This window comes from Silene latifolia, chromosome 3 (genome assembly GCF_048544455.1).
Source record: "Silene latifolia isolate original U9 population chromosome 3, ASM4854445v1, whole genome shotgun sequence".
Classification (NCBI taxonomy): domain Eukaryota; kingdom Viridiplantae; phylum Streptophyta; class Magnoliopsida; order Caryophyllales; family Caryophyllaceae; genus Silene; species Silene latifolia.
The window spans coordinates 146,523,849-146,537,089 of NC_133528.1; the positions used below are offsets into that span (position 1 = coordinate 146,523,849).

The following is a 13,241-nucleotide window of genomic DNA, read 5'->3' on the forward strand; positions in this document are numbered from 1 at the left end:
AAAATTAAAGGTAAAAAAACGTAAGGTAGAAACTGATAAGTAATGGATGATTGCTGATCTCAAAATAGAAGTCTTATAATATTTCTTATAATTTGTTATTAAACGTATATTGTGGTGTAATTTGTATTTTTGTATTCACGGGTATAATTATCTCTAACATATATTTTTCTTTTTCATTTTATATGAACTATTATCAAGGCATGTAATAAAAGGAAGCGAAAGTGAACTTTCGGGTAAATATTAAATAGTATGATTTCTAAATTCTACTTCGTATCGTATGTTTTTAAGTTTATGTATTTTTTTTTTGTCAAAACAGGAATACATAAAACTTACTCTCATAATTTCCTAAAAAAAAAAAACATACTCTCATAATTAATGGTAAATAAATAAGTACAAATAATTGAATGAAAAATCTTTAAAATTTCACAATTTACTTTTTGAACCATCATGACAATTATTAATCATTTTAATTATGTCATTTCCTCTTCCAATTTAAGTTTTCTCCAACTCCCACCTTTTGATTGTTTTTCTATAAAATTTACTTTACTTTTTTAAGTGGTTTATGCTTTTTTAACCATTATAAGATGATCGTTGATCTCAAAATGGAGATCTTATAATATTTCTTTAAATTTGTTATGAAACGTATATTGCTGTGTAATTTTACTATTATGCTTTCCCGTTCAACTTATTTGAATTTGTATTTTTGTATTCATGAGTATAATCATCTCTAACATATATTTTTCTTTTTCATTTCATATGAACTATTATCAAGACATGTACAAAAAGGAAGCGAAAGTGAACCTTCAGATCAATATTAAATAGTATGGTTTCTAAATTCTAATACGTATATTTTTAAGTTTATGTGTTTATTTTTTTCAAAACCGGAATAACTTATTTTATAGTCTTTAATACTATTTTTGTTTTTCTATAGGATCGTGGACATAAGAATAACGAGAGATGGATCAAATTCTTGAAATAGTAATAAGGAGCTTAAAAAATTTTATTAACCTTTTGGAATTCGAATTTAGGGAATATAGTTTTTTATATTATTGAGCAATTGAAATGAAAATTTAATTTGTAATACATGGAGTAGGTACTGACCATACCATTGAATCGTATCTAATAATTTTCTATCGATATAATAAATGTTTTTCGGATGTAAATAATATTTGAAGCATGCACGTGGTGATAAGACTTCTATGGGAGGGTTGATGGAGAGTTTTGGAAATAATTTGGAGATGGCTATACTGAGGTATTGAGTTTACAACCTTATAAGGCGTAATTGAAGATTTTTCCATACGGAATTTATTATATACGGATGATTTCAACTTTTAATATTTAAAAAACTCACTTTATTATATTGGGAAGTAAAACACACGTATATATAATGAATCGTCTTTGTCATTGATCCAATAAACCAAAGTTCTCAAAGAAATAAGGTATTAACTAACTAATTTCTATGTATTTCAAGACTGTATATTTTTAAATGGATCAACAACTAATTGCTCGAACAAATATTAACAATACGATAAAAATATCAAAACTAAAACAGATAAACCCGTGAATTTCGCAGGTCACAAACCTAGTTATAGTATTAAAAGGATTCAGCTCCAGTTTTTTTTTTTTTTTTGACTTTACAATATTCTACAGCAACGACGTACTCGACTAGGGTTTAGGTAGCACCAGAAATCCGACAGCTAAATTTAGCACTACAAAGTCATGCCCGACTATATTGTGATGCATGCATTTGATATAATAGAAAGTTACAAAATTTTGATACAAATTACTGAATCGTCACAGATTCAATGATTCATAATGCAACTATATCAGTGACTCTTCCCATCTCCCTCACACTTTGCCTCCGTACTTGAAATTGTGTTCGTAGTCATGCTTCAAGCTCGCTAAGGTGCTTCTTCGAGGACCCTCTGCAATAACACCATCATATAAATCAGATCAATCACACACAAATAACAAGACAACATTATGTTATTGTCTTCAAAGAGTTTCTTCAACGGTTAGTGAGGAGGTGGTCAGATTTACGTATCATTCACTGTAGCCTCTGCATTAAGCCATTAACAAGACGTAAAGGCTGTTTTTGGATGACTCCAGTGAAAATTGCGTCAAAATTCTATTTAATGACCGATTTTGCTTACTTCCATCATTGTCTAGAACCAAAAACCTTTCACTGTTAATGATTTTAAGATTGAACAGACCACGTCGTTTATTTCATCGTGTAGATCATGTAAAATGGTATCCAATTACCTCCAAATACAGTGTGAAGATGCTGAAGATCATCTGGTGAGCAAATATCTATCAGAGCATAGACTCCTGGCCTTAATGCTTCATCTACTTCCCTGCAAACGAGAGAATAGGGATAAATAAAGCAGGATTAGCAACAGTTTGGTTCAAAGGAGAGGATATAAATTTTTTTGTCACAGAAAAAGGATACGAGAAATACCTTTTCAGTCCTTGTTTGAGCAACCCATATCCCGAAAATACACATATGTAATCAGATAGGAACTTGAAGCCATGCTGGCCAAACACGTCTTTCTGCTGTCGAATCTGCAAACAATCAAACAGAAGAGAAGTTAAGAAACTGCAAGGGATATCATATCCAGAAGGGTGGTGCAAGGTAGATTGCGAACGGACCATGGTTATCTATAACACCATGCAGTTCTAGTTACAGGGAGGTGAAGAAACGGAAAATCCTCAATTATAGTCTAGCAAAATATCATGATAATCAGCCCAAAATTTAGCTGCCAAATGCAAATATACATATGAAAACGATAATTTAAAGTTTTAAACCCAATGCCTTTAGACTCTCCTGTCTATGCGAGATAGGGCAAGAGGGAGGACGTGTGCATTCCAGATGACCAGTGATGAAAACATAGGAAGAATAGACAGTTTAGTGAGCTACTTGCTTTACTGCCACCACATTTCAAAGCCAAAACATTGCGAATATTAGGATTCGTAAGAATTCTAAATGTACGCAAAAACAAATTATATTTAAAATTAGCCACGTGAAGGGGTAACAGATTAGAAAATAAAAGGGGTAACAGATTAGAAAACAAATTATACTCGTCGATAATAAAGACTTGCCTCTTCATAAACTCTTCTGAGATAACTGGCGCATTTAACTCCCTCTTCCACTTCCCAGGTGAAATTGTCCGTTGTATCGGTACTTAAATGCTCCAGGCAGTGGAGCAATGCTTGAAGCGAAGTTTGAAGAAGAATTATGCATCTTACACAATCACTACAATCCCGAAACACGTTCAGTAAATAATACACAAAGCAATAGTATTAATAGTCAAACAAAGTACAACAAGTGTGAGGGTCGAGTTTGGTCTCTACAACCACAACGGATCCATGCATTTTGTGCACTGAAACAAAAATGATGAAGAGAGGCTTCTAACCAATACCAAGAAACATTAAAACAAATCCAGAATCACCCATAAAATAACTGTTCTGTAAAAAATACAGCTAAGAAGACTGTACAAAAAAAGTTGTCGACAATTTTAATTTGACTCTTCAAATCTAGGGTTGTACACTTGTATTCATGTTTGACCCGAGTCACGATACTCAGGGATATGGGTATGAAATCTGTTCCGAAAATTTACCTTTCGAATGCCTAATAGGGAGGACCCCACAACAAAAATGGCAGTCTGGCAGAAATTTGTGTGAATCATTTTGTATGGTATTTAATGATTATAAGCCTCTTATTTCACAGAAATATCACTATTTCACAAGAAGAAAACACCAAATATTCAAATTTCACTAATATATTTATGTTTTGAAGATGTGTCCACGCTCTAAAATCATTTTCGTCCAACGTCTATAAAAAAATTTATATGTACCCGTTTCCGACACCTATACCCAAGTCTGAGTTACATAAGTTACTGTTAACCAAACAAACATAAATGAGGACTATTGTCATGATTGCCTACAAAAATGAAAAAAAAAATTACCTCTTGTGATGCTTAACAACAGTCCATAACAATCGGCAAGATGCAACATATAGGTTCATTGAGAAAACCCTGTCAACCAGAAAGCCAAGTCCAAAATGGTCATACACTTTGTGGTCTTTGGATCCCGTTACACTTAGATGAGAAGCTTCGCCTGCTTTAAGGCTGCGAAAACTTTGGAACAGTATTCCTGGAATGTGCAAAGACTGTGACACATGATGGGACTCCAGGTGAAATAAAGTGGGTTTCCCAGCAATCCTGGTTAGTAGTTCGACACACATCAAAACTACTGATCCTGAGTCGGGGCTGTTATTCCCATCTGTACTGTTTGGTCTGCCGTAGAACAGTGTGGCACCTTGCAGGTGTACAACAATGTTGAATAGTGAAGCAATAAGGCTATTCAATTGGATTTTAACCAAACTCCAGAGTTTGTTTCCTGCAAAAAAGAGCCCAGGGTCAATTCTTCAACATCTTTCAAATTACTCTCTCAGTCCATGAATAAAATTCTTTGTTGATTTTGCATGAAGATTAAGCGACATAAAAAGATGTGAATGAAATGCAGGTTGATGAAAGACGTGGGGTCATAATTACCACTGACATCATATAAATGAGGAAAAAGATTCCCAAGTAGGAAGTTTATTCATGGACACCTAAAATGAAAACCAACAGATTTATTCATGGACAAACGGATTATTGCAAAGTTTCAATTTTTACTTCAGAAGTGGCTAAGGGAATGCTAACAACGTGTTCTGAAATTAAAATGAATACATATGACATGAGTCATAAGTCATGAGATATGGATTTGAATAACTTTGTGGAAGATCTTTTCAATATCATACAAGAAAACAAAATGAAATTTCTTAATAGCATGTTTCAAGTTAAAGGTCAATTTATGCAATGACAGTACCTTTAAGGAATTCAAGAAGCAAGTCCAAACAATCAACACCAGCTGCCACCATTGGCGAAACAATACCACCTTCGGTAATTCCCATCTGTAAATCACAGATTGCGGTAAGGCCGACTCGATTACCTGTTAGTGCTTGTTGTAGGGCTTGCACTACAGATAATAGGTGAAGTTCTGACGGTTTTTCAATAAGAACCTTGAATGAATTCCTCAACCTTCTCTTAACATCATCTAAGCCATATAGAGGGCCCGAGAGAGTCGGCTCAAGCACTTGGTTTTTCGTTAGTAGCTTCGTAATAGACTCAATATCATGAGACATAGAAGTAGCTCCTTTTCCCTGTAAGGATATGCATTTTCCAATTGCATTTATGTTTAGCTCCACCAATTTGGTATAGACATTTTTTGTTAACGGAAATTGACTTCCTAATGCTTCAAGAAATTGAGCAGTACCATCCAACCAAAGAAAAGTATATGAATTAGGCATGCCAGGCATTTGTGAAAACTTCGTTAATAAGAAACCAGAGCAACCCAGCAAATTTTGTACTGTGTTGGACGACAAAGGAGAACATTTGAACAGCATGCTTAATCTCATGATACCCGAGGTAGAAATAAGTAATCTTCTCAAGAAATATGCCGCTTCAAGATTTTCACCACTCAAAAAGCTCTGCAATAAATCCATCCTTAAATGGTTGTAACTCAAAGTCTCCAACTCTACACGACTAGTACCACTACAACCTGGAGCAATCTGAAATTCCGATGAAGCCAAGGGCATCTCACTAAACTCACTTCCAGAAACAAAGGGCTCATTTAAAGATGCATCTGTTCTAAGACCATGACTACCATTTTTCACATTTTTCACATTTTGTAAGTCCTGATCATCACATGAACTTGTGACTAGCGCATCGCTGCAAAGAAATATCTGAGAAGATTCACCTATGAATCTAACAATCATATCTAGAAAATTGATGACTCTGGACATGGTCTTATAGTTATGCTTCATCAATTTTGCTTTCAAATCTTTATAATTCGTGCCTATATCACTCAAAGCACATTCCAATCCCCATATAAAACCTTGAATGCAAGAAACTACAGACGATAATTTGTACATGCCTGCCTCGATATTTCGGCTACTAAAAGCCTCCTTCAGAAAAGGGAATACAGCATTTGTCTCAACCTCTAATGCCTCAACTATCATGGCCAAACTTTTGCAGGATTTATTTTCCTTTGACGATTTTGAGGAAGATCCAGATTCTATTAAAAAATTTCCCTCAGTGTCCTTGGAAACTTTAGTTTCCTTGGGTCTGAGAGCCGAGTGAATTGCCAACCCAAAATTGTGCTTGCATATTGTGACAAACACGTATGATGTTTGATCCATTAGTGAGATAATCATACTGCTAACCCGGCCATCATCGTGTTCCAATGATATGGAATTCCACCAGCCAACCACTAAATTCAAAGATTTTAATAGCCAAAAATAGGGTGATGAATTTTCCGAGAATATTCCAAGACTTGAGGATTTAGATGCTTCAGAATTCTCGCAGAACGTCATCAATAGATATCTCATAGCTCTGCGGCATGAAACCAGCAGCCCGAGAAGTTCAAAATGCTCATGAAAGCATAGTGTCCCTTGAGGGTCCACAAAGCTTCCAATAATCAGCCTGTTAAACAAAAATAAGTTGCTTGATCAGATAACTCGTGAATAAATACATGACAGCTTAAAATATCTCACTGATAATTCCTAGCCCAATTTTTACAATGATAATTTTCAATCATTTGGTCGCTCTTACTTTCTTTACTGTGTGTTCAATGTTTAGTGAATATGTGGCCATAGTTCCACCACCATGCACCTTGGCGCAGTAAGGTTCAAGAAGAAATGTCAAGAAAATAGCTAATAACCCTAAACTTTAGCGTACAAGAAAGACACCCTCAAAACATGAACATGTGCAAAGACGAAAAAAAAAGGAGTTACAATAACAAAGAAAAAAAGCAGAATAACTGGAAAATATTAGAAGTTTGGAAGTTATATGCTTAGCATTACCTTTCAAAGTTGACCAAATAAATCAAACATTGAGAGAAAGACTTAAAGCTTAGTGCTTTCTCCATCATACGACACAAAAGTTTCAACAGTCTTCGAGAAGCAGCAACGTGCAAATAGAACTTAGAGGAAGACACTTGTTTGCTGCAGCATTTGTCAACCAGGTCACTGGAACTGCAATAGAAAGAAGCTGGTTTGTCGCTAATAGCCAAAGATGTATTGCTGAACAAACTCAAAGCCTCTGTCCAATCACATGAACTCAATTCATTGTTCGAAGAATCCTCGAACAATAGGGTTGCTAACTTCTTTAGAACGTTGCAAATCCTTGACACTATGTATCTGCACACAAACTAGTAGAATAGACCCATGATCATCATGTGCAGCATCACTAAACAAAGAAAGCAGAAAGGTACCAACAGCAGGCGACTCTGGCAGACAGTCTCAATTTCACAGCTATAACAAGCACGACTCATGGCACAAGCAATCACAAGTACACTACAAAAATTTTAAAGAAAAATGAACTAGCTGGCAATTAGAAAAAAGACTTCAAGCATATGATGCAAAGAAAATTGGTAGACAATCAGAACAATAGGTAAATATGCAATATGCAATACCAGCAAGTTGTGCAAAGATCAGGGAATCTCGACATCTAGACAGGAACCGTTCATAACATAAGCAGATTTTTTTTTGAAAAACAGTGACCATTCAGCGACATTAACAACACTTGTAAAAGTTACAATAGTTAGTTTCTGAGAAAATGATTTAGAAGATCTTACTCTTTGATCATAGAAGTTGGTATCACATAGGAGGTCCTGTGAGATTTTGCATTTGGTAACATTCATTTCTCCACCAGTGTAGTTACGAGAAATCTCTTCAAAGTTTTCATCTCTTTCGTCCGTTAGAGAATTAAAAATCAATTGCGAGAGAAACAGCTTTAAATCTTTCTTAGTGGCATAATGGCACCATATGTCAATGTTTTGGCATATAATCCACCAGAGTGCAGTATATAGTGTCTTCTCATTCACCGTACAGACACCTAAATCCCATGACCCAAACTCCATGTATATCCCACTTTTCCCGTCATCTATTGCTGATATGTGTTCCATGATGAACCCTGTAAGACAGGCCGCTTCTTGCTTCAAACCCGACAAAAACTTATCTTGCTTTCTTTTCTTCTTGCGTAAACCTGAAAGGTCAGCATCATCCAACAATTTGCTGCTAATTACATTCTCGCTTCTCTGCACAATATATTCTACACACTGTATTTGCCTCTTTAGATCACCAAGCTTTTGTAAAGTCATAATATGCAACACGTAGATCAAAGAGTGATAAGCCGAAGTTTCTTGCATAATAATGCTACCCTTCAACGCATTCATCATGCTCAAAAGAGAAGAAGAAGGTCGAACAACCCAAGAAAAATAGCCTTCATTTTCAAAATCAGTCATCTCCAACATATCATCGCCAGAATATGCTGTGGACAAGTCAGCCATCATTCCAGACATTTTTTTGGTAAACTTTGGAGGCATAAGGCTCAGTGTTTGGCGATATAAACTTCGGCAGGATGCATACAAACGAAAGAAAAATAAGAGAAGACAAGGAGCTTCATTCTGCAAACCCTTTTTGCTATTTAAAATATCACTTTGAGAGGTTATTCCCCACACTGAAAAAATAAACGGGTCCAGGCCATCTTGCTCCGGGTCAACCAAAAGGCTCATGCTGGGACCCAACAGCCCAATCAGATTCTCTAATGAAACCCCGGTACGATAACTGTTTCCAGTGGTCACTGGTATAGAATCCAGAATGAGAGAATAGATTTCTGAGAAGACCATACCCAGTATTTCAGCTTTCACACTGCATTTATGACGGAATTTAGCATCTCCAAATTCATGTTCATCTGCACTAGAACATGCAACTTTCATCCATTCCAAAGAATCTGAAATATCAGCTGATAAAATCTGAACATATTCATTGGCCTGCCCTTCAGGTATTGATTTGATCGCATTGCAGATAGCCAGCCTGAACTGTTGAGCGGATAACAACAAATGACCAGATTTGGCAAATTTATCACCATTGATAGAGAGGTCGGATGGTGAGACTTCCAAAGACTTCATTTCATCATTTACTTGATAAAATGCCAAATGCCTCAGTCCTCTACACAGTGCAGATAAAGCAAGATTCACCTACCAAAAAAAATGAAATAAAATAAAATAAAAGACCAAGAAGAAGGAAAGGGTATGCAGGTGTAAAGTCTATTTGTATAACTATCCCATAAATAACAAGTTACGTCAAACATAGAGTATAAACAGCTGAATGTTTAGTTTGCTAATCATGTTAAACGCTAGCATAAATATACATAAAGGTGTTACATCTTCAACTAAGAAAATACAGGAAAGACAGTAACAGTTTTACAAACATGGCAGGTGAAGAATGCTAATGGTCACATCAACTTAAAAAGATGTAATCTTTATTACTTAAAAAGATAGATCTCTAATATTCATCACCACAAAATTTCCAGAAATTTCACCAAATATCTCTGTGCTCGCCAAATCAACGAAAATATGGTGCATTATTGAATGTCAACAACATTACCCCAATGCCTCAATGGCTCCCGCAAATTGCAAGGTAGGGGGGACAGATGTACACAACCTTGCCTTTGTGTTAGCAACACAAAAAGGTTGTTTCAGAATGACCCAGGATGAAAATTGTGTCGACAACTGCATGAGCCATTTTGATTTTTTTCCATAAGCCAATTTGATTTATTCACAAGAGAAAGAAGCATTATTGAATTTCATGATCACAAGCAATATGCTCACAAAAGTAGCACAAAGTTCATATAGTGCAGCCATGTGCCTCTGAAGAAAAGTAGCAAACGTGACAAACCTGGCGTAGTTCACCATATAAGGTGATCAATCGACATCCCAAGTTAAGTGCCTCTGAAGATAATGGGTGTAGTTCTACTACAGCCTCTGAAGATTGTCCCATTGCTAAAAAGGTGAGAATCATAAGCCATGTGCTAACCAAATCATCACCAATAACTTCATACTCAATCTCCAGAAAACTCATGATGACAAAAACAAACTCTCTCGCTAAGGAATGTAGTACTTCAACCTGTCCCAAAATGTCGGCATCCCAACTTGAGTTCCACAGCTGACTCACCTTGGCATAACATGACAGCAAAAGACCATAGCTTATCTTGAAGAAGCTAAGACAAGCTCCTCCAGAATCATCCTCTGTTCGTACATAGATCCTTTCACGCACCATGGTAGATAGTATCTTATTCACAGATTTGAGAGCAATGTTAGCATCATTCAAGAAAGTTTTAGACTCAATATTAGACTGGAGATGCATTCCGAGATCAAGTAACAACGGCTCAGTAGTGAGCACAAAGAAATCGAAAAAAGACTTCCGCATATTCCAGCTAGTCGTTTTACTCTTCTCGGAAATCAAATTACTAATCTTTGAAGGATCATTAGTAGACTGAGTTCCAGTGGATCTTAAAGCATCTGAATCTTGTGAGTCCTTCTTGTGCTTTTTCACACAAATGACAAACAAACGAAACATTTCTCCTATGCCTGACAAAGCCTCTACCTTTCTCTTGGAAACAAGATTTTCTAGTTTATCAAAAAGGTGTCTGAGATAACTCTTGACCAAAGTTCTTGCATTTTCCAATTTCCATTCAACTAAAGAGCTGTATCTCTCAGTGCCGTGTAAGCTAAGATATTCATCCAGATGAACCACATGAAATAATCCATAAGAGACGATCTCTTGGACAAAATTGAACAACTTTTGAACCATTGAATCACCATCATCCCTGATGTGTTCAGGAAGCATACCCAATACGTGTAGCAGCGGTTCGAGCAGTTTCTCTACAAAATCACGAAATCCATTTTTGCGACATGGATGCACCATCAAAAACTTGGAAAATTGCTCAAGCGCCAAGCAAGATAACTCTGTGATCAAGTTTCCCACATCACTATCTTGAAGACCGTGTGCAAAGGTTTTTATTACGAGTTCAAGCAGTGAACTAGCTGTAACTGTCCACAAATCCAGATTTCCATTCAACAATCGCCCATGAGAATTAAATAACAACTTTAAGCAGTCATTGACAGTAGTATATATTTGACACTCTGTCGTGATAAAAGAGGATCTTTTGATATCATTATCCAGATGATCTAACTGATGCAAGGTACTCCTGGCTACACATGAAATCACCTTCAACAAATCACGTGACGCGCTCAATGAAACTTGCCGTCTCGATGATTCTTCCAGGCAAGATTTAAGAATTTGCCAACATCTAAAATCCAAGCAGAACTGAGCCTCATCAGACTTCTTGTCTTTAGTGTGGATTTTCTTCTCCGAGGTGATCAACAACGACTGAATCCAGTTATTAATGTGCATCATCAATCGGGAAATACTCAAGGTGTTAAATTCATGCTCTTCGTCATTGTCTTTTTCTATGGCTCTTGAAATCACAAAATCAAAAATCAACTCTACCTTCCTGCATCACAAGTTCTTTGTTGGTTATTCAAAGAATGCAGCTTCTACATAAAGCAGTTACATTTCTATAACAACAACGCTACTCTAGTGACTCAAGGGCTACAGCAAATGGCGGGATACAAGGGGTCCAATGCACACTCCTCTCAACGCGTTAAAAATGTGTTAAAAATACATGAAGACCGTTTCCGGGTAACTACGAAAATTAAGTCGAGATTGCATTGAAAGACAAAGCACGTCCACTTAAGTAAGCCATTTGCTCTATCACATCACAATCTAGAACCAATGAATAGTGAGTCTTAGGGGCCATCACAGTTGGAAACAAAAGGAGGTAACTTTCCTCATAAGAAAAATGTTCAATGTATTTCTATCAAAATGCAAGTTATGCAACCAATCCACAGTAGCTAAACTTCCCGACTTAGCCAAAACAATTCAACCAATTAGAAAGATATATTCTCCACTAGATTTTTTATCAACGCCAAGGAAGTTAACAAATTGGAGATGCTTTGATTTGTCAAATAAAATCAAAAGCTGAAATATTGCAGCTGCTACTAACTTCTTCAGCTCTACAAAAAACACTAACCACCTTAAATTTTCCAAGTAACTGATCAAATGCTAACACAACTGAACTTCCTAAACAGTGGTTGAGCCAGGCAGGGGTGGTCGGCCTCGCTGAACAATGAAACAATTTTAGGTTTTAGTTGAAATTTTCGAAAAAAAAATTCTAATTTGCTCTACTAAATTAGTAGTTAGCCCGGCTAGAATTTTTTCCCCACTAACGTCAAATCCTGGTTCCGCCACGGTTCCAAAACTATAATTACAATTTGTCCCTAAACCCTTTAATACCCAAAATTAATTTCACTTGCCCTTAATCTAACACCATTAAAACAACCATAAATCAATAAAATCCATCAAACCCATTTCATAATTCCAACAATATAACATGGAAAATGCAATTAAACAACAACCCACTTCATAAATTCAATTATAAAACATAAATAAATCATGAATAGTTCAATACTAACTTTTGGGGTTTGATTTCTTTGCTTTGAATAGATAAAGCAAGCTCCAAATTCCTCCATTGATGATTTTCAATGGTTTTTGTTTGTTCAATCTCCATTTTTTCTGGGATTTCTACTTCTTCAACACATTCTTGCCGAATTTTTTCAGTTTCTTCATTTGTAAGGTGAGATTTTTTTGAGGGTTTTTGAATGTCTGATGAATTTGACAGTTTTCTCTTATTGGAGTTCTTCATCTTCTTCTTCTTTGTATTCATGGATTTCTCCTTCCTTTCTGCTGAGCCGGCCATGGGAGGATAGTCTACAGAGTTGAGAGCAAAACTGCAAACTCTTGGTTGAAAAAAAGAGGGAAGGGTTTTGCTGGGTTTTAGAAAGTAGAAATTTTCGAGTAAAGCAAGAAATCGGGTCATTCGATTCGGTTTCGTATCGGGTTAAATTAAATCAGGTCATTTTTAATTGGGTTGAGTGGTTGACCTTAGTTTTGATTTTAGTTCGATTTCGATCAGGTTCATTTGGGTTAGCCACTTTAATCGGTTCGTGTTATTTCGAGTCGAGTACGGTTCAGATCGGATTAATTCAGTTTAGGTGAACTTTGAGCCATCTGTTTTTTGAGCTTGGGGTAAAAAGTTTGGCTTAATATTTCTTATACTTCCAACTTGAATGTAATAAAATAATGTATATATATCATTAATAAATACGGATCAATGGAAGAATTCCTAAAATTGAAGTGTTTTTTTTATGAGAAAATAAATATTTTAAAATCTTGTCTATCGATTCAGTTATTATCAGTTAGATAGATTCAGATTCAGGTATCACTCGGACTCGGC

The 13,241-nt window shown here is 35.9% G+C and overlaps 1 protein-coding gene across 1 annotated transcript; it reads right to left on the reverse strand.

Annotated features, from left to right (window-relative positions):
* Positions 1-1,565: 1,565 nt before the first annotated feature.
* Positions 1,566-12,803, reverse strand: LOC141648325 (uncharacterized). The gene is made up of 10 exons (XM_074456881.1): positions 12,421-12,803; positions 9,782-11,399; positions 7,678-9,081; positions 6,905-7,251; positions 4,870-6,524; positions 3,966-4,398; positions 3,100-3,253; positions 2,459-2,562; positions 2,263-2,354; positions 1,566-1,925 (listed from the first exon to the last, which is right to left on the reverse strand). The coding sequence occupies exons 1-10, from the start codon at positions 12,702-12,704 to the stop codon at positions 1,849-1,851; spliced, it is 6,168 nt and encodes a 2,055-aa protein (XP_074312982.1). The 5' UTR covers positions 12,705-12,803; the 3' UTR covers positions 1,566-1,848.
* Between the last annotated feature and the right edge of the window lie 438 nt (positions 12,804-13,241).